The following is a 21,416-nucleotide window of genomic DNA, read 5'->3' as shown; positions in this document are numbered from 1 at the left end:
TCATAGGGCTAATTTTTCCTAAGCTTTTGTTTCTTCAACTGTGAAGAAATATTAGGATAACTAATATTATCCTAAGTAATAAAAGCGTTATGGTGACTAAATGAGGTAAAGGAAATTATATGTTTTAAGCGATCAAAATGGGACAGAGTACAGTTTGAACTTGTGGTCGTAAATTTTGGTTCTTCTATTCGTTGGCTCTGTATCCAGAACCTTCTTTTTCCTCGTCTTCTTCCTCCACGCTCACTACATCAGTGCCAGTGGGGAGTATCTTTTCTTTCTGAACTAGCTTCTTTCTTCCTTTGTCCTCTAGGGGCCGCTGTTCTTTTCCGGAAAACACGCTGGTGCCTGGTTGCCGCGAGACCGTCGCCAGGCAACCGCGTGTACACACACTTCAGGGCCGGTCCTGATCGTGTCAATATGGCGGCGCGAAATACTTTTTCGATCTCTCCATCGGACTTGTCTCACAATTCAGTGTCTCACAATTCAGTGTCTCCTTCACAACTGCCACCAACCCCTCCCCCGACTTCGACCGCGGTCTCAAAGTCGCCCTTGGAGTGGAAGGCGAGCTCTCCGAACCCACAGCCTCGCTCCACAGGTCCTGACGAGTCACTGCCCCTCGCAGTGTTTTATGGACCGCTGGATGCCAAAAACCCTCTCCTGGCCACCTGCGAGAAGGAGATCCGGGAGTTACTATCCTTTATGAAGAGAAAAAAGCCTTTAGCGACAACAGAGGAACAGAAGCATGAATTCCATCGGCGCTGGTAAGCGAAGCAGGTTGCTGGGTAGGGCCCTGGCCCAGAAGGGCAATGAATGGAGCCCAATGAGGACATATTCTTGTCCATGCAGCTAGGGAATAGTCCAAGAGGTATTGTACATCATCGTGTTGATGTAGAACCTGGTCGCGGGCCTTGGAAATACTGACCTAAACGAAATTTAAGAAGTGGACACATGGCTATTACAAGTCTAACTCTTGATAAGGGTCACACCTTGCCTTCCTGCGCTGGTTTAATAAAATCCATACAGAAATGTCCATTCGGTTTCTGAGCGCCTCCTAATTGTTACTCCATGCCAATCAGCTTGTTGGCCCACTTAAAGGTCTCACAACTTTTCATGTCGAAGATATAATTTTTTTAAAAGATTTATTTATTTGTGCATACAGAACTGGGGTACAGGCCAGAGGCTCAGGGGCGGCGAGAGGCTTCACCAGAGACAGAGTGAGGAGCAGAACAGGCAGATCAACGAAGTACACTGCTGAGGGGAGCAGGGGGCGGGTCAGGAGAGGTCTGCCACGCCATGTGGTCACCTCCGGGGCAGGCGGGAATCGAACTCATGTGGAAGTGACTTCAGCTTCCTAGTGCTGTGCTTTAACCCGCTGCGCCACCAGGGAGGGCCTGGATATAATTTTGTATACAGAGAAAAAGGAATAATCTAAGATAACATGGGTTCTTGAGGCCATAAAACATGTCATTCTATGAACACGTGCCCTGTAATTTCTTTTTTATATTGTTATTAGGAACCACAGTGACCTTTTCTGGTTGCTCATTTCGCATATCTGTGGGGGGAGGGGTGAATTTTATCATCCTATTATTAAGGCACCCAGCAAACTACTTGTGTTTCTTGTTCATGTTAGCACTTTTTCCCCCTGGTCAAAATATACTGCAAACTGGACAGTTATAATGTAGATAAGTGGAAAAGAATATCAGAAGAGTGAATAGTTTCAGCTTATATTTTTATTCTTGTATTTAATATGAAAAAACAGTTTTAACTTTTATTATTCATTCATATGTTTAGCTATATATTTCAGGTCTTATTCTAGGAATGAGAAAGACATCTAATTACTGAAAGATATAAAAATCCCTAGCTTCTGGAGCATATTGTTCTGTGGATACAGATAACCACTAAACATAAGGAAATTATTTTACAAAGAGATTAAGTGCAAGGCAAAATTCAGGCAGGGAGTTGAGGATGGAGGATAAGGGGTGGGGAAGTAGGAGAAATGATCAGAGAACAAAGATGAGTAGGAGATAATGGCAATAAGTAAAGAGGATTTTTTAAAAATAATAAATATTTTATTATTCATGTGAACAAAAATAATTATTTTATTATTCATGAGTGCAAGAACTGGGGTATAGGCCAGAGGTGTGGGGGATAGCGGGGCATTAAAGGATACAGCAGAGACAGAGTGGGGAGCAGACCAGGCAGATGCACTGAAATACACTGCTGAGGGGAGCAGCAAGTGGGTCAGGAGTGTTCTGCTGCACCATATGGGTCAGCTCCCAAGCCAGGATGAAACTCTTGCTGCAGTGGCTGTGGATAGCTTCAGAGGGCTGCACTGTAACCCCTTTTACCACCAGGGAGGGAGGGCCCATAAGAGGATTTCTAAAGGAAGGGTCCACAACTAGGGGAGAATAGCAATTGTGAAAGACCCAGGATGAGCTCCTGACAGTGGAAAAACATCTGATAAAAGTAAGGAAGATAAAAAAATTAGCTTTTAGTGTATTAAGATTGAGATGTTATTCAACATCTAGACAGAGTTATTATGGAGACAGTTGGACATTTGATTCTGGACATCAAAGGAGATATATATGGAACTCATCAGCATCTTAATGATATTTAAATCATGACAGTGGGGAAAACTATGTTAACTATATTCTTTCTTTTCTCTGTTGCACACTGATTTTATTAAAGTTCTTTTCTACTGAAGGCCTTAAAAAAAAAAAAAAGTCCTAACACCGGTTGGAATATCTGAGCTTGAGTGTAGGAAAGTGCAGGTACTGGATTGGGGGCATTCCAACACTGACAAGCGGGGGAGATAAGAAGAAACTTATCTCTAAAGACTAAGAGGGAGTGACCAAGGAAAACCAGGAAGTGTGTTACAAATTGCAAGGTAGGCCAGAAAGAGTTTGAGGAAAGAACAGATGATTGACCAACAGTGTCAAATATTGTGGACTGGCCAAGGAAGTTGAGAACAGAAAATCAACCTAGGAATACTCATTACATTCCTAAACTCTTTATATATGTTTGTCTGTTTGTGCCTTCAATACTCTTTGCTTTTCCATCTCCATTACCAGGGCCAGCATTCTTATTCAATCTACCACCTTCTGCATTTTCCTAACAGTCACACAGGTCTCCTGTCTATCTGCCCCATAGCAGGCAGGGGGACCTTCCTAAGTAAATCATTCACTCCCCTATCTAAAGACTTCCAGTTGCTGCTTATTGCCTTCTCCCCTCTCTTCCCATTTTAATTGCTATCTTTTAATTTTTCTCTTTGTTGAAGTAACATTTGTCTACAACACTGTACAGTTTCTAGGATACAGTTTGTCACCCCACTGCTCCCACTGATTTTATTTTATTATTTATTTATTTATTATTTTTTAAATATTTATTTATTTATGCATACAGATCTGGGGTACAGGCCAGAGGTGCAGGTGTGGTGAGAGGATTCACCAGAGACAGAGTGGGGAGGAGCAGAATAGGCCGAGTGATGAAATACACTGCTGAGGGGAGCAGCGGGCGGGTCAGGAGAGGTCTGCCGCCTTGTGGATCTCCTGCGGGGCAGGCGGAGATCGAACTCATGCGAAAACGGCTTTAGCCGTTAAAGTGCTGTGCTTTAACCCGCTGCGCCACCAGGGAGGGCCAACAAATGGCTATTTTTTAAAGTCAATTTTTTTTCCAACTATAGGAACTTACATAAAGATTACAACTCCTAATAATAAAGTATAGATTTTGATCACACCAGATTAGAGTGTCATACATTATTAAATGCATATATTCATAATAAGCACATAAGACTTAGATATTTTATGTAGTTAATGATTTTCTAATGTAGACAATTTTGAATTCTGGCACAGCTATAATCAGTCTAATAATTCAAAGTTTATTACTATTATTTCCTTAAATTATGTACACTATATAGTGTATATTATATTTCTCTTGTTTAATCATTGCATATGTCATTTCAAACAAGTCATCTTAACTTACATGTAGCCCTCACTTAATTAGAAAAAAAAATCAATCAACCCTGATTGATTTAACAAAGCAGGCGTTTTTTCTTTCATGAGCAACAAACCTAGTCATCATATTTCATTCATAAGGTTTGGAAGAATGAACTCTTCATCTACATATTTCAACAATTTCAAGTTTGTGAATGTCTTTCATTCATTCATTCATCATTCATTCATTCATCCTAATAGTGTATGTATTCTAATACTTCAGGAAGCTCCTAAATTGGACAAAGGTGAAACAAAATCTAAGTAAACAAAAAACTCTCCTTTAAAAAATTTCTGTAGCCTGTACTCGCTTCATTATTTACTTGGCATTGTTATTTACTGTTTGGTACATGTATGTATTTTCCCACCGAAAGCTGTTATTCATCAGTCCTGGAAGGCAGAAATACCCTCCCCCTCCCTTTCACATCCTCCCATGCCTCTGAACGAATCCCATTAGTAACCTGGATGAGTTCATCAACATATTTCTGTTTGAAGTTGTTTCTTTAATATCCCAAAATGTGCATAGAGTCATGTTTAGCCCTTTAAGTTTCGATTCCTGTCTATATTAGCCAGCATGGGCAACTAATTACTAGTTACTAATTAGTTTAGGTTGCCATAAGAAAAATAACCATGTGCTGGGTGGCTTAACCAGTAGAAATTAATTTTCTCAAAGTTCTGGGGGCAAGGTTGGGCAGGGTCAGTTTCCAGTGAGAAGTTCCTGGCTGCAGATAACTATCTATTTTGTCCTTACATTGCCTTTTCTATGAGCAGGTGCGAAGAGAGAGAAAGCAAAGTTGTTGGGTCTCTTCTTATAAGCCCGTGAGTCACATGATTTTAGAGCCTTACCCTTGTGACCTCATTTAATTACTTCCTTAGGAGCCCTCCCCCCAAAGACAGCCACACTGTAGGGTTAGGGCTTCAAATTAGGAATTTTGAGGGACACAAACATCAGGACATAACCGTGCCCTTATCTCAAATTATTGAGAGGATTTCATAAGCATTAAGGAAAATCTGGATTTTCTGTAGAGGCATTTATAATTTCTGAGAAAGAGGATGGATAAATGTTAATTAAGTGAATATACAAAATAAGTACCTTTGGTACATTTTGCAATTCCATTTAGAAATCACTTTGAGAATACTGTTTACTTTGTTTTTGCTTTACTTGTTGGAATGAAGCATGAACCCAAATAGACTGACTGGATATTTGAACCCTTGAATCTTTTCTATAAAAGAATAAAATAATAGTAAGAAATTTTCTTTTTCCATAGTCATATATTTATTTATCAACAGGTGTTTATTGAGTACCTACATACACTAGGCGTTGGACAATGAAAATATAGTCAAGGCTCTTGCTTCAGTGGTGAGCATTTTAGAGGATTGGCAGGCATGGGAATATAATAGTTAAAGAGCAAGTTTACATAAAGCCTGAATTCACCAACTGTAAACTTGCGATATTGATATTATCCATCTCAGGGTTATTGTAAAAACAAAATGCCTGTCTTCAAAATCCAGAATAGCTCACACAATATTGAAGGAAAACAAAGTTTGAGGACTGACATAACCTGGCTTGAAGACTTACTCTAAAGCTACAGTAATCAAAACAGTATAATATTGGTGAAAGACCTGACAAAAATATCAATGGAGCCCATTAGGGAGCCCAGGAATAAGCCCATATAAACTCAGCCAGCTTATCTTTGATTACAATGGGATTACAATGGGATTACAATGGAGCAAAGATTGTCTTTTTAATAAATAGTCAATTTAAATGGACATCCAAAAGTAAAATAATGAATCTAGATACAGATCTTACATCCTTCTCAAACTTAATGAGAATTACAAATCTAAATGTAAAATAAAGGACAATGCTATAAAACTCTTAGAAGAAAACATAGAAGTAAACCTAGAAAACCTTGGGTTAAGCAATGACATTGTAGATAAATACCACAGGCATGATCAGTAAGAGAAAGAATTGGCAAGCTGAACTTCATTCAAATTAAAATTTTCTGCTCTGTGAAAGACTCTGCAAAGAGAATGAAAAGATAAGTCACAGACTAGAAAAAAATGTTTGCAGAAGAGTATCTGATAAAGGACCTTTACCCCAAATATCCAAAAAGCCCTTAAAACTCAAATAATAAGAAAAAAATTTGATTTTTCAAAATTGGTCAAACAAATAAGACATATACATGGGCAACAGAGGTATGAAAATATACTCCACCTCATCATCTATCATCAGGGAACTGCAAGTCAAAACTGCAATAGATAACACCTCATCTCTGAGAATGGTCCATATTAAACAAACAACCAAAAATGCCACCACTTTGGAAGATAGTTTGGTGATTTCTTATAAAATTAACCTATTCTTATCATATTACCCACCAATCATGCTAGATTTCACTCAAAGAAATCGAAAATTTATGTCCACACAAAAATTTGTACATGGATGTTTACAGATGCTTTATTACCCAAATGTAAGAAGCAACCAAAATTTGGTAAGTGACTAGGTAAGTGAGAAATAAACTGTGGTAAAACCAGACGATGAAATATTCAGCACATAAAGGTAAAGAGCAATGAAAAACAAACCATGAGAAAACCTTGGGGAATCTTAAAAATGATGAAGTAAAGAAGCCAGCAGGGAAAAGAAAGACCACGTACTGTGTGCTTCGAACATGACATTTTGAAAAAGATAAAACTATGGAAGGAGTGAAAATACATGTGTTACCTGGGATTAAGAGGTAGAGAGCGGTGGCGTGCAGAGCACTGAGGCTATACAATTCTATACAATACCATAATGATAGATACAAGTCATTGTATGCTTATTTGAACCCATAGAATGCACACAAGAATGAACTCTAAACTCAGCTAGGGACACTGGTGATCATGATTTATTCATGTAGCTTCATCAGTTGTAACAAATTCAACACTCTGGGTACAGAATGTTGCTCATAGAGCAGGTTGTGCATGAGTTGGGGCAGGGGATCGCCATACCTGCCACTCAAAAATTCTGTGAAACTAGAAGTGCTGTAAAGTCTGTTTAAAAAATACACAAAAAGAGCTTCCATCAGTACATGGTGCAAAGGAGGCCATCATTTAAATCATATTAATAAATATCAACAAGACACATTGGAAAGACTTAGTTAACTAAATCCTTAAGTTTTTAAGGATTTCTGCTAATGAGTTGAGGTTTTCTGCTAAATTTGAAAATGTTATTTTATGATTTTTACAGTGCCACCTCATTGTTTAATATCTGGACCAAATATGGCCCCCGGCTGCCAGCTGACTATTACAATGAAAAACTTCTGAAGGTTGGAGATAGCCTTTGTGAAATAAAAGTAAGTGCCTCTGGGGTTTAAAAAAAAGAGCCTAATGAAACTCATGTTGTTAGTTATTATTATTTGATTTGATACTGTTCCTGTTTTACATGATTGCGATTTTTTTCCCTTAGGAAATAAACAACGCATACATACAAGTTTTAATGAGAGACCGTAATAAAACATACATTTGCGTCTTCAATTCTCGAGAGGCTAGAGGTTCCTAAATGGGAAGGCAGGGGGTTGGGGAAGACAGGGGGTTGGGGTGGGACTGGAGCACAGCCCCCAGTTAACTGGAGGGTGTGGTGGGCCCCCAACAGGAAATGCTGAGTCATCATGTTCCTACCTTACACAAAAGAACCCAGCCAGCACTTCCTGTTGTTTTTCACATGGCTGACCTTGCCCAGCGGACAGTTCTCATGGTTCCCCACTTGCTGCTGTGCTGCCTGGTCCGCCAGCGCCCTGTTTTCACGGTTCTCGCTCCTTAAACCTTTACTTTATGTCAGTACAACAGTCATCCCATACACGCATCTCTCGTGCTCAAAACTGAATTTCACACTAAGTTTTTGTTCTATTTTTTGGTCCCACATTGAATGAGGAAATTAGGTAATAGATACAGGTAGTTAGTAAAGATGAGGGCTTAGAAGGGAAGCTCCAATCCAGGGGACCCAAGCCCATTTTTCAACTTGAATAAGGAATAATAAGGTCAAGTGCTCCCAACCTAGTAAAAATTGAAAGTTCTGAACAGCAACACAATGCTAAAGCAACTGACCGAAGCTGCTTTAGGGACGACAGGCCAGGTAACTGCAGTAACGTAGGAGACTCCACGGACCCCAACTCATCAGCAAGAGCCACCCAAGGGCTGAGACCACACTCCTTGCCCACTTTACCTATGTAAGCACTAGCTTCTTCCCTCTCAGTGGCTATACACAGGGGACTTCTCTCTGCCCAGAAAACTTTCCTGTCCTTTTTATGTCAGTAAATCTCTTGCTTTTTCTGCACAGTGCAGGTTTCCACACTGAATTCTTTCCTAGAGGCAACAGAACTGAGACCACCTCACTTAGACACCCCCCAATTCTGAGGGGGTCATTGGTTGACACTGATTCAGTGTCAACGTCCAGGTGTTGGGTTGCTGTGGACTCAGATTTGGTTTGATAAGACCACACCATGTGTGAGTTTTCAGTTAATAGGAATTTTTCCCTTCAGCGCTGGCCAAGGCCCAAATTAATCTAAAGGAAACACGGCGGTTCGACACATCTAGGATCCTCAGAGCAACCGTTATTTTATCCAATGTGACTGTAAGCCAGACGTGAGCTATCTCCAGTGCTTTCTCAATCTTCCGTCTCAGCTTTACTTTCCTTCCCCGTTTCTATCTTCTGGACTTGAATCCTTTGGTCCGGTAGAGAAACGGACCAAACAGAAGACAAGATGAAGAGGAAGTTTAATGGTGAATGACTACATTCTACTGCCCAAATCAGAAGACTATCTTAGCGCCATGTAACAGACCATGGCCCTTAGGAACTTAAAAATACCGAGTTTGCAAAATTACAGAAAAAAAGAACACATGAGATCCAAACTGTAAGCTAAATTCACGTGAAGTGGTATGTTTGACAAGAATTACAAGAGCGCCCCCTCTCGTTCTGATGTTTCACGACGTAAGAAGTTGCTCCTGCGCAGCACGCTTTGTGGTCTAGGGAGCTTCCAGGTGGGTGGAGAGGATGTTGGTGGATGAAGAGAGCATTACCCGCACAACCAGGCACCAGGGAACCTGAGATAAGCAAAATCAGAGAGAGAACTGGCAGAACTGGCCCCGGCTTAAGGAACTCCAGAAGCCTTACCCCGCAGGAGAGACCCCACCGCCCTCGCGTAGCCTGACCCTACAAAGACCCGCGCTCCCATTTTGGGGTGCGAGGAAGTACCTGTGGAGAAGTTGATAAAGCAAGTTGATGATCAATAACAGTTAAGGAGTCAGAGCATTTAGGTAGGAAGAACCAGATAGGGTATTTTAGTTTTTACTTAAAGGACCAAAGAAAACATTGGATCGACTCTTCACTAATGGGGAAGTGGCTGGGAACGTTTTTTAGGCCCCCCCCCCCCCAACAAACGTGATTCTTTCTTTAGGTTTCTAGAACCTGTTTTTGTTTTAGTTACAGCAGAGATCATCTCGTTGGGATAATCTTGAACCGAGGTCTAAGAAGGGAAATATTTAGCCAAAAAATAATAAACAACTTAATAGAAATAGAGACAGAGTTTGACGGAGGATCTCTCCCAAGGGGCGATCACACCAGGGCAGCTGATCGGCGCGGACACGCAGAGGCAGGGCAGGAAGCTGAGGAAGGGCTGCAGCCGACTCACTCAGAGCCGCGCTCACAGTCGCTGCCCTGCACCGCTCCGGGTCAACTGTGCCCCGAGGGCTGCGGAAATGAGCCTCTGACTCTGTAATGGAGCGCCAGGCTGAATTCGAGCTAACGAGAACCCCCATAGCGCAGACTTTGCTGGGTTGTCCTCTCGCAGCTTCAGACACTGTTGGTATCTGAAAGGGGAGACTCAGTTCGTTTCTGCTTCTCTGCTTGTTTGTCTTGTTTGTCTCCCTCCCCTCCTATCTCTCCTAGCTCGCTTTTTTGTTCTTCTCTCCCCTCCCCGGCTCTCTCCATCCCTTCTCCCCGCGCTACGGTTCTCCCCTCCTTCCTTCTTCCTTTTTTTTATGTTTATTTTTTTGTGTGCATACAGAACTGGGGTACAGGCCAGAGTGCTAGGGGCGGTGAGAGGATTCACCAGAGACAGAGTGGGGAGCAGAACAGGCAGATCCACGAAGTACACTGCTGAGGGGAGCAGTGGGCGGGCCAGGAGAGGTCTGCCGCGCCGCGTGTTCACCTCCGGGGCGGGACTGAACTCATGCAGAAGTGTCTTTAGCTTCTCAGTGCGGTGCTTTAACCCACTCCGCCACTGGGGAGGGCCCCCTCTTTTTTTTTTAGCTAAATTAGCGTCAGAGAAACAAGGTGCATATGAACTCTGTCTTCCTCTCTGACCGCGGTTGCGCCCTCTTTCACCATTACCATGATCGGCTGGTGCTGACTTTTTGGATTTTGTGAATTGCTACTCTCTGCACCACGGTGACTTTGTTCCTCTTTGAGATGGAAATGTTGCACCTCTCCACCGGCATCTCCTCGTGAGGAGAGTAAAATGAAGCAGGCTGAGCTTCTTCAGACATGGTGTTAGGAAAGGGTGGTAACTGTAGTGGCAGCAAACGTAACCGTGTTAAGGACTTGATGCTCGAGGGTCCTTGGTGTCTGTTGAGAAAAGAATTTCAGGAAGCCCCAGAATGAAGTCAGCTGCAACGTTGCTTGAAAGCCACAGGGCAGAGCGCAGAAAGAAGGGCGAGTCTCAGGAAGGCTGGAGAGGTTTGAAAGTTTTTTCCTTTCCTTTTTCCTTAATTATACACACCTCACTCCCATCGCTTGTCCCAGTTCTGGACAATTGGGAACTACTACTCCCTCCCTCTTTCCGTGGGGAAACTAGGTAGAGTCTTCCCAGGCCTCCCAGACCTGCCAGACCAGATCTGTCCTTGAAAGAATGCTAGAGCTGCAGGTGGATTGTGGGATCAGGGTTAATAATAATAGTAATAATATTAATAATAACAATAATAATCCACCTGGATACCATTAAGAAAAATATGAAAACGACCTCGTTTTAATAATGACAAGCAAGATGATCATTTGAAACTTTCACAAAGTTCTTTTTTTTTTCCTTTCATTTCAGGAATATAAATTGGCCCTTTTACAGTGCTATGGGAGATACCTTCATCAGTTCAGTACCAACTTTGAAGAGGAGGAAACAGATGTCAATCAATTCAAAGCTGCCTTTTTCCCAAAAGGCTTGGGAGACAAGGCTGCTATACATACAGTAAGATGAAAGACATTGCTAAAAGAGCTACAACGTGTGATTAGCTATGCAATAAGCCCTCCACTTGACAGCATCTAAATGTCTTCCGCTTGCTTCCCATAGCATGGACCTGTGTTCTCTAGTAAACGCGCTTTTTAATAAATGTTTTCAGTGCCGGATAAGAAAGTGCACTTACTAAACTTGTAAAGATATTTTGGAGATTGTGTCACTCCAATCACTCATTCATCCAGCAGAGTGTTATTATTGTGATAATTAATATCTGTAGAGGTGTTTTTTTTTTTTTTTCAGTTCACAAAGTGCTTTGGAAAGCACACTTGATCTTCACAATAACTTCGTGAGGTAGATACTGTTATTATCCCTCTTTTACAAAAGGGAAGCAGGAAGCTCATCAGGCAGTTAGCATAACTGGTGGCTCTGGAGAGCAAACACAGAACCTTCCCTACAAAAGTTGACATTTTCTATCTAGGATGCCACTTATCATTATGTTAATTGCTACAATTGTTCCACTGCCAGTGCAGACACCCCAGGCTCTGTTTCATGCAGTCTTCAAGCTGGCATCCTGCAGCCCTTCCTAAGCAGGCCAGCACAATGTCACTCTTACAGATGAGGGAGCTGAGGCTTGGCGGAGACCACCCAGCCCACTTTCCGCCCTGGGGAGCATTGGTGTTTGACCTGTAGTCTGTCTATCTCTGCAGCTATGCTATTCCAAACTTGGTGATTATTCAGAGTCTCAGAGACAGCAATGGGGCTTAATAAACTGACAATCTCAATCATGTTTGGGGGCACATTTGCCATATGTGTCTGAGTGAGACTACTGAACACTAAGTTGGTTCTCATTGGGAGAGCACTAACAGGAAAGCTTAGGGGTCTAGACTTTTAACCCCTCAGATACCATCGTGGTCAGCCCCCACTCCCTGTCCCTTGCTCCTTATTGCATCATCCTGCTTCTCCTGATCCCCTATCTTTGCATGCATCTTTGCATGCATCTTTGCATGTGTGTACTGGTGAGCTCCACCCTCAACAAAGCTTTTATGCAAGGTAACTGGGCTCGCTTCTACTTCCTTCAGATCTCCTGCATTCCTGCTTTTTATTTCTCTTTATATCACTTATTGTGACCCACTATATTCTCATTTATTCATTTTTGTTGCCTGTCTCACTTTCTTGATTGAGATCCTGCTGAGGACTGCTCTAATCTCTAACATCTCATGCCCAGAACAAGGCCTGGCAGGTAATAGTTGCTCAACAAAGACTTATTGCATGAATGAATAAATGAACTGTTGCCACCAGAATTAGTGATCTAGAAGTGGCACACAGGATTGCTTAGACTTCCAAAGACTGGGCCCTTTCTGGTGCTGCAACAGGTTAAAGCACAGCTCTATGAAGCTGTCTATAGCCATTGTAGCACAAATTCGATACCCAGCCGGGGAGGTGACCCATATGGCTTGGCAGACCTCTCCTGACCCTCCTGCTGCTCTTTTCAGCAGTGTATTTCAGTAGATCTGCCTGTTCTGCTCCCCACTCTGTCTCTGGTGCATCGTCTCAACCCCACACCCCTGGGCGGTACCCCAGTTCTGTATGCATAAGTAAATAAATCTAAAAAAAGAAAGACTGGTAGTGGCAGGTAACAGGCAAGGAAGCCTGTGCACCAGGATCATTGTGATGGGTGTGAAAAGCTGTGAAGACTCTGGCACATTGTTCTAAAAAAAATGAATGAGTATGAATGAGTATGAGAATGGATGGATTAAAACTTTAATCCAGTAGAAACTTGACAATGCAAAGGTCTTGAAAATTTTACTTAGAAGAACAGATTTGGGAAGGGAATGCATTATAATTGATGTAGTAATAATAAACTCACTGTTAAAATGTTAGTAGCAAAGTTGAGTGTCAAGACGCTCCCCATTGTGCTTCCCCATTTTGTGTAGGCTAGTGAGGTGGGTTAAGAGCTTTCCCTCTGTGGAGGATAGCAGCCATGGCTTCCTCATCTTTGCCTCTCTGGTTCTTAGCAAAGGCTGGCAATTGAGCTGCTCAATAAACATTTGCTGAAGACTCACCACAATGGTAATAATTACACCTGAAGTAATAAGTTAAAAAATGCCACTAGATGCATTTACAAATGTGTGTTCAGTTCTGTATTCTTGGCAATTCAATCATGTATTTTTTTGGAGGGCAGGCTTTTGCATTTTTTTTTCCTTAAGGAAATGTGATATTAAATAGCTGCATTGAAGAAATCTCTTTTGCTACATACTTTCTAGATGTCTTAGCCCACTAGAGCTGCTATCTAAAAATATACTCTAGTGGCTTAAAAATAAACATTTATTTCTTACAGTGCTGTAGGCTGGAAGTCCAAGATCAAGGTATTGACTGATGGTGTCTGCTTCCTGGTCCATAGATAATTATCTTCTGCCTGAGTCCTCCCATGGCGGAGGCTCTCCGGGGTCTTTTTATTTATTTATTTATTTTTAAAAAGATTTATTTCTTTGTGCATACAGAACTGGGGGACAGGCCAGAGGTGCAGGGGCAGTGAGAGGATTCACCAGAGACAGAGTGGGGGGCAGAACAGGCCAACTGACGAAGTACACTGCTGAGGGGAGCAGTGGGCGGGTCAGGAGAGGTCTGCTGCACCCCATGGGTCACCTCCTGGATAGGCGGGGATCGAACTCATGAAGAAGTGGCTTTCGCTTCTTAGTGCTGTGCTTTAACCTACTGTACCACCAGGGAGGGCCCTCTCTGGGGTCTTTTTCTAAGGACACTAAATCCCATTTATGAGGACCCCAGCCTCGTGACCTAAACACCCTATAAGGTTTCAGCCTCTGAATTTTGGGAAGGACAAAAAAATTAACCTGTTACTTTAATTAAGCAGAACCATCTCTATTTTAGTTTTTTTCTACATTAAAAAAGCTTTCCTTAGTTGCATAAACTTTATTTATTTTCTCTTGTGTTTCAGTTCCATGCTTTAAATGGCAAAAATATTTGCAAATACAAGCTGGTCTGTGACAACGACATGAACCTGCAGAATAAAGAATCTGTGGCCCAGTGTCTGCACATCCTGGCCTCCTTCAGACTCATCATGCAGGTGGCCCTGCCACAGGAGCACCTCTGCTGGATCATTTACAATGGTAACTGCCGACATCTGTTCTTGGCCACTGTGTCTTTGAGAAAGTGATCTAAATGCCAAGCTTGACTGTAACTTGATGACTGTGATTTCAAACATAGTCATTGTATAATTTAGAGTTTCTTTTTTTATCCATATTTCTACATTTTAGTTTGGACTTGTAAGCGGGAAACTACAAAGCATGTTTTTGGCTTTCTGCTCAGGGAGTCTGTGGGCACACTGAGTTTCCAGTGTATTAAGAATAGGCACCCTCGGGCTTCCCTCATGGCACAAGGGGTTAATCACAGCACTATGAAGCTATCTGTAGCCACTGCAGCATGAGTTCGATCCCTAGCCAGGGAGCTGACCCATGTGGTACAGCAGACCTCTGTCTCCCTCCCACTGCTCCCCTCAGCAGTGTATTCAGTGGATCTGCCTGTTCTGCTCCCCACTCTGTCTCTGATGAATCCTCTCACCCCATGTATCTCTGACCTATACCTAGCCCTTGTATGCATAAATAAATAAATCTTAAACAAAAATAAAGAGAGAGAGTAGTCACCACAGTTAATGTTAAGTATAAGTGGGAAGGATCTAAGAAGGCAGCAGATTTGATTGGTTCTAAGCATCAGCCATTTATTGGTCCTCACGTTGTTGCTTAGTGATTGGTTTTCATGATGTCAGCCATCTCTCCCTCTTTGTTTCTGAATGAGGAGTTCTGAGAATATGTGTGTGAATGATGTATTCATACACCCATATCCAAGTTGTATAGTCACACATATGCACAACAGGTATGTAACACGGATCTCAGCTATGTAGCAGAATGTAGCATTTGTTACTTACTATTTTAAAATTATAAATTTATAGTGTGAGTCCTCTCCTGGAGTCTCTGAACAGCATATTCTTTTTCTTTTTTCTTAAAGGTTTATTTTATTTATGCATGCATACAAGAACTGGGTGGTGTGGGGCAGGGGAGTGAGGATTCATCAGTGACAGAGTGGGGAACAGAACAGGCAGATCCGCTAAATACACTGCTGAGGGGAGCAGCAGTTGAGACAGGAGAGTTCTGCTGTGCCTTATGGGTTAGCAGCGGCTGGTGATAGCTTGAGAGTGCTGAGATTTTAACTTCTGAGCCAGCAAGGAGGCCCACAACATATTCTTGAAAGGAATATGTGTTCTCTGTGTATGAAAGAGACCAGGGCAAAATAACTTGACAGAAAACATATTAATTTTCCTATATCCATGGTAACTGAAAGTAAATTTCCTACTCTTTCCTACTCTTCCTCACCCTCCTCAAGTATTTTTTGACATTTTGGTAAAAATTAGACCTTATATGTACTGGATGAGGTTGATGCTGGGAAACATTTTTAGTCCAGTGATTCTTAAATCTTCCATGCTTGAATCTTTTCCAAGAGGATCTCCCATTTCCCTAAGAGCAGTAGCCACGGCCAAGTCTGGAAGTTGCTCACACATCTCAGTGGGGTGAAGCAGGGGCTGAGGTTCTGTGTTCAAGAGGGACAGATGGGCCCCACGGATAGGCTTTGCTTGTATGATAGAAATGATGCAACATGACTCCCTATCTGCAGTCATTTCAAGATTATACACAAGGCCCGCCCTGGTGGTGCAGGGGCTTAAAGCACAGCACTAGAAGCTAAAGCCACGCCAGCATGAGTTCCATCCCCGCCCCAGAGGTGACCCCCATGGCGCGGCAGACCTCTCCTGACACACCCGCTGCTCCCCTCAGCAGTGTACTTCGTCAATCTACCTGTTCTGCCCCCACTCTGTCTCTGGTGAAGCCTCTCACCACCCCTGCACCTCAGGCCTGTACCCCAGTTCTGTATGCATAAATAAACAAATCTTAAAAAAAAAAAGATTACACAAAAAACCTCTAATACACGTGATCACCAACTTGTTGAAAGCTACTCTTGTGCCACTCTGCTGTTATGAAAGACCTAACTTAGTACCTGTTTCTGCAGCCATACCTGATGGCAATAAGAAATCTGAACATTTTTGCTTTTCTGACGAATGGTGAAAAGCGAAAATATTGTTCAGCATCGGCCTTGCGGCAGCCCAGACACACACAGCCGCACCCAAGCCAGCTCCCTGCCCAGGACCGCCGTGTGCGGCTGCGCAGTCCTCACGCGGCTGTTGGCATTTGCTGTGTTACGCTATTTAGGTTTTACGGGCCGCTGGGTGTGATTGGGCAGGTTATTTTTTGGGTCTGGGAATGATCAAAATATTTTCCACCTCCATGAATGGGATCATTGCTTTTTCACTTTATGCTATTGCAGCTTAGGAAAGTTTTCATAAGAACTCTGTATTCTGGGGTTGTGGGGGAAGTTTGTGTCCTTTAAAAAGAAAGAAAAATGAAAGAGGATCTTTATTTTTACATCCTTTTCTCGGTGTGTGCTTTTTCTTAATACACTTGGTATTATGCTCTAGATTTTATTGTTTCCTGAATATTTTTTCGGCTCAATATTATGACTTTCAAAATTATGTGGGGTCCTGGAGTTGTAAATCTAGTTCATTAACTCTTCCTGTTGATTTGTCGCCGAGGTATTCATGCCTCCTTGGGGATGAGCGCTTGCTTGCCACACCTGCCTAATTGTGCAAATAATGAATACCCTCACTATATCCTTTTCTAGGCTTTGAGAGAGTTTCTGGGATCTATGCCCAGGAATGGATTGCTGGCTTCTGAAAATATACATCCTTAGTTTCAATAGCTACAGCCCCTGCTTTAATTAATTTAGCTAAACCTTCTTGAGTACCAGACATTGTTTCTAGGTGCCCAGGACACAGGAGTGGGCAGCAGACAAAGAGCATGTTCTCATGGTTACATTCTGTTACAGGGAGGTGATGAATTAAAATTAAATGGTATGAGTGCTCTGGAGAAAAATAAGGTGAGAAGGGCTTTGGGAGAGCAGCCACTCAGCTGTGGCTGGGCTGAATTTTCAACAGAATATTTGGGAAAGGCTAATTGAGAGAGCATCTGAGCAAAGAACTGAAAGAGACTGGGAAGAGAACCATCTGGGCATTAGGGGAAAGGCCTTTCAGCTGGAGGATTATTAGCCAGAGAAAAGACCATGTCGCTTTGAAACTTTAGCATTTAAGCAATCGATAATAAATTATTCTACTGTCATTTTACCTAACATACACTTGACCTTTTCAGTCAGATATTAACACTTACTCTATTACTTTCAATTGATTATAAAACGTCAACACCCTTGGTTTCTTAAGGGAATTAACCTCTCTTGGTTCTTCCATAGTGTCTAACTGGGTATTTAAATATTGGATAACACCCTCCTCAGCTAACCTGACCCCAACTAATTTCAGCCCTAATGTAGGTGAAACTGTTGAGTGATGGCCCTCTTTGCTGGAGCGCTTATTGACTAGTCAATAAACTCATGTTAGGGATTTGATTAAAATTCAGAAAGACAGGACGAGCTCCCTGAGGTGGTAAAGGTCCATCTGGTTCCTGTTCATACTCACTGCCCTCTCTGCCAGGCTTTTGCAGAGGGAATTTGTGAGCCAGGCCAAGATCCTGAGCCATCAAAGAAGGGATCACTTACAGTCAAGAGGTATGAAGTCCTCAAAGGTCACAGGCACATTTATGAACTACAAAGGCCACTCGTCATTCTCGGGCTGTCTCATGAGCTTCTCAGAGTTACTGGTTCTGCCGCTGCGGCGCACAGGCCCCTGGCTGACACCTCAGTCACATGTATTGCGGCTGGGCACATCCTTCTGTTTTCTGTGCAGCCCTTATTCACTGACTTTTAATTTTTTTTTTTTAAACAAAGAAGCACAGTTGTCCAATTCAGTTTTAAAGATGAAGAGCAGAGTTCAACAAAACCCAGTTGAGATAAGTAGGCTGGACTTAAGCAGTTACTAGCCAAGTGGGTCTTTCCTGGGGTCTTGGGTGAAATGGACACAAACTTCATGACACAGTCACACTGTGACCGCTGGTCCTCAGCGTTCGGGACCAGTGATTGTCTATGAAGTCGCCTATGCTCTAAGGGTTCAAGGTTCCATTTGATCTTTTTGTGTCACCCATTTATGTAATTAATGTTTATGCTGACGGATGTGAATAAATAAGGTGATGTGTGTCTTGCAGTAGAGGCTATTTTCTCAGTAGCTTTCAAAGTTTAAACAGGAACAAGGGATGATAATTGCTGAATTTTGAAGGTTATGATTTTTAGATCAGCTATGTTATAGAAAATATTTAGACTCTTGTCATTATAATCACATGCCTTTAAAAACATGCTGCTGTCAGGGTTTTTTACACGGCATGGTAATGTCCCCAGTATATAGTGGATGTGTGGTGAGGCTGTTTGCTGTCCCTTCCTGCAAACTTGCCATCTGCCTTTTGTCCCCATTTAATTAATGACCTGACCAAAAAACCATTCTTATTGTTCTTAAGCAGGGTTTGGAAATGTTTTTCATGAGGGTGCTCATAGGACATACTTAATAATGTGATAAATATTATATGAGAAAGCAAATGACTACGATGCAAGCCATTTTATTTTACATTATGATTTTAAAATTATCATGAGTTTCTTTGTTGAATATTGCACCAGGCTGATTAAATATGTATTTGAATCTTATTTGGAGATAAATCTTTAGATTTTCAGCTATAAGGGAATCATGGGAACTAACAAAATTATATATGCATTAATAAAAGCAGAGAGTATATAAATTAGGCTATTAATATTCTTTTGTTCAATATATTTCAAAAACTTAAACTGTCTTTAAAATAACACAGAAAGATTCCTGTGTCAACATATAAAAATATGATAAGTTCTTTTAATATTTTGGCTATAGATTGACCCCCCCAAATTATGATGGATGTAACTTCTATCAGGTTTTTCTAAACTCCCCTTGCCTCTATCAGGCTTGATATTACAGGTCCCACAGGTTGGAACCTATAGACTTTAACTGAAGAAATCAGAATATAAAAATTTCCATCATTTGATTGTAAAACATAATAACAATTGTTTTTCTCCATCTAGGTACCATTTACATTTACACCATTTGCAGAAAACTGATGGTCATAGGCCAGGCTTCCAAGGTATGAAATGTACTGATCAAACATCTTCCCTGTGTTTCCTGTTTTTCTTAAGGCTTTTATTAGCATTGAATGAATGCTAAACAGAGAAAATTCAGTGAATTACAGCAAAACAGTGAATTGTTTTACTGTTTGTAGTTTTACTTTAAAATGTTCATATGGGAAAATGCAGACAATAAAGATCAAACAATGAGATAGTTGGGGCACCCGCTCCCCCATTGGAAACTCTGAGTGTAACTTTTAAGTCCCCCACAATGTTATTAATAGGCGGTTGTTGACGGGAAGCCTCACCAATAACATAAGCAGTAGATGAACACATATTTTGTGGGTTATATATATTCTATGCTGCATTTTTACATGCACAAGCTGCAGAGAAGAAAATGTTATCAAGAACATCATGGGAGAAAATACGTCTGTAGCTCTGTGCTGTATTTATCAATACCACAAGTCTGTGTTTTCCATTGACAAGAAAACCCATCAACAGAGAGAGAGAGGACCTGTAGTTCACACCCAGGCTGTGGTAGAAAAGAAAGAGAACTCTCAGACTGGACAGGTGTTCTCCAGAGTACCTGGTCTCTCAGATTTATCCCAACTCATCAGTTTATTGCTGAACATGCACCTGGTCTCTCCATCTCGAGGTAGGATGACTGTCCACCCTGGCTTAGGTATGACAGTCCTGGGTTGTGCTTTGTGTTCTAGAATCATCTTGAATAGTTCCTGCTTTCACTCTTCAGAGTGTCCTGGTTTGAATGACAGTCTCTCTTACCTAACTTAAGTCCTGCCAAGGAACTTGTGCTTCAATTTGCTTGAAGAGCATGGGTGGTTTCTTCTGGCTCCCCACTAGCTGGGTGGAGCTCTGTCTCAGTCATGAACTGAGGAGCAGAGGACTCGATTTGAAGCTCAGTGTTCCACTGGCCATTCAGTAGAATGCAGGCCACCAATGGCCATTCAGTAGAATGCAGGCCACCAATGATGTTTATCTACCCATGGACACAGCTTTAGCTTCTGCTGGCACCTGAGACATTGTGACTTACTCTTTCTTCTCACAGACAGAAGCTTACCTTGAATATTTTAACACTCAAGACAGGTACTTTTTTTTTTTTTAAGTCTTATTTCCTCACACTTAACCAGGCATCTAAAAAGCTGACAAGCTATAAACAGTGAAAATGGGAGCAAAGATATTTGCATGCTCCATGGGCAACATTAATTATGTTCTTTCTCTGTGTGGTTCCTCAACTTCACAACCTTGAGTACTGTCAGTGCCTCAAACAGGCTCTGTGCCAGATTTTGGAGTGTGAATTAAAATGAGGGGAGGCTGTCTAATTGAGAATGTAAATTTAAATTTGGCTGCAGATTCCCCTATAGCTCTATATAACTCTTCAGTTCAAGATGATTTCTAAACAGAAGTTACATGTTCCTGTCGCACTTGCTGGAGCCACAAACTGTTTCACAGAACCATCATGATTTGTTCTGCTTGCATCTTGCATGCACAAGCCTCAAAATTTCAAAGAGAAGGATACCTATACCAACAGTTAATTGTTACTGTTCATACTTGTTAATGCCGTGAAAATTTTAATTTAATGTGGTAGTCATCCTAAAATGGCATATTTATGCCCTTTGTCAGACATGAATTCTCCCCCACATGGAACTTGTGTTTCTCTTTGACAATAGAGGGGGTGGGGAGGATGAAGGTGGTATTAAGTCCCAGTGATATGGGATAGAATGAGGAGTGTGAGGGATGCTGGATTTGTGGGGTGGCGAGTGGCTATATAGCTGGCACTTGATGATCAGGATGAAATTATTTCAGTTTGTTCAATATAGTAAGTTTCAAAGAAATCACTAATTTTACCCAGAAAAATGCCAAACCCTTGACTGATGAATTGATCTGGATTTGAGGCTAAGTGATCTCTCCTGGGCCACTTAATGAGGACAAGCCCTTGGAGGGTCAGCATGTCTTAAGTCCTCTTGGGTCCCAGGGATCCTGATCCTGAATTACATTAGCATTCGAGTCTGTTGGCGGTAAGGCAAATGATGGAACAGATGTGGAATCTTTGCACTCTTGGGGG

The 21,416-nt window shown here is 41.8% G+C and overlaps 1 protein-coding gene across 1 annotated transcript in view; it reads left to right on the top strand.

The window, feature by feature from the left end:
• The first annotated feature begins 417 nt into the window (after nucleotides 1-417).
• CFAP54 (cilia and flagella associated 54) overlaps nucleotides 418-21,416 on the top strand; it is a 197,438-nt gene continuing 176,439 nt past the window's right edge. The window contains exons 1-5 of the mRNA XM_012735136.1: nucleotides 418-761; nucleotides 7,213-7,318; nucleotides 11,057-11,200; nucleotides 14,145-14,316; nucleotides 19,295-19,353. Coding sequence (XP_012590590.1) covers nucleotides 418-761; nucleotides 7,213-7,318; nucleotides 11,057-11,200; nucleotides 14,145-14,316; nucleotides 19,295-19,353 — 825 coding nt within the window. The remainder of the gene's footprint in view (nucleotides 762-7,212; nucleotides 7,319-11,056; nucleotides 11,201-14,144; nucleotides 14,317-19,294; nucleotides 19,354-21,416) is intronic.

Source organism: Condylura cristata, unplaced genomic scaffold (assembly GCF_000260355.1).
Source record: "Condylura cristata isolate star-nosed mole 26May11 unplaced genomic scaffold, ConCri1.0 scaffold00004, whole genome shotgun sequence".
Taxonomy (NCBI): Eukaryota; Metazoa; Chordata; class Mammalia; order Eulipotyphla; family Talpidae; genus Condylura; species Condylura cristata.
This window is presented reverse-complemented; position numbering and strand designations above follow the sequence as displayed.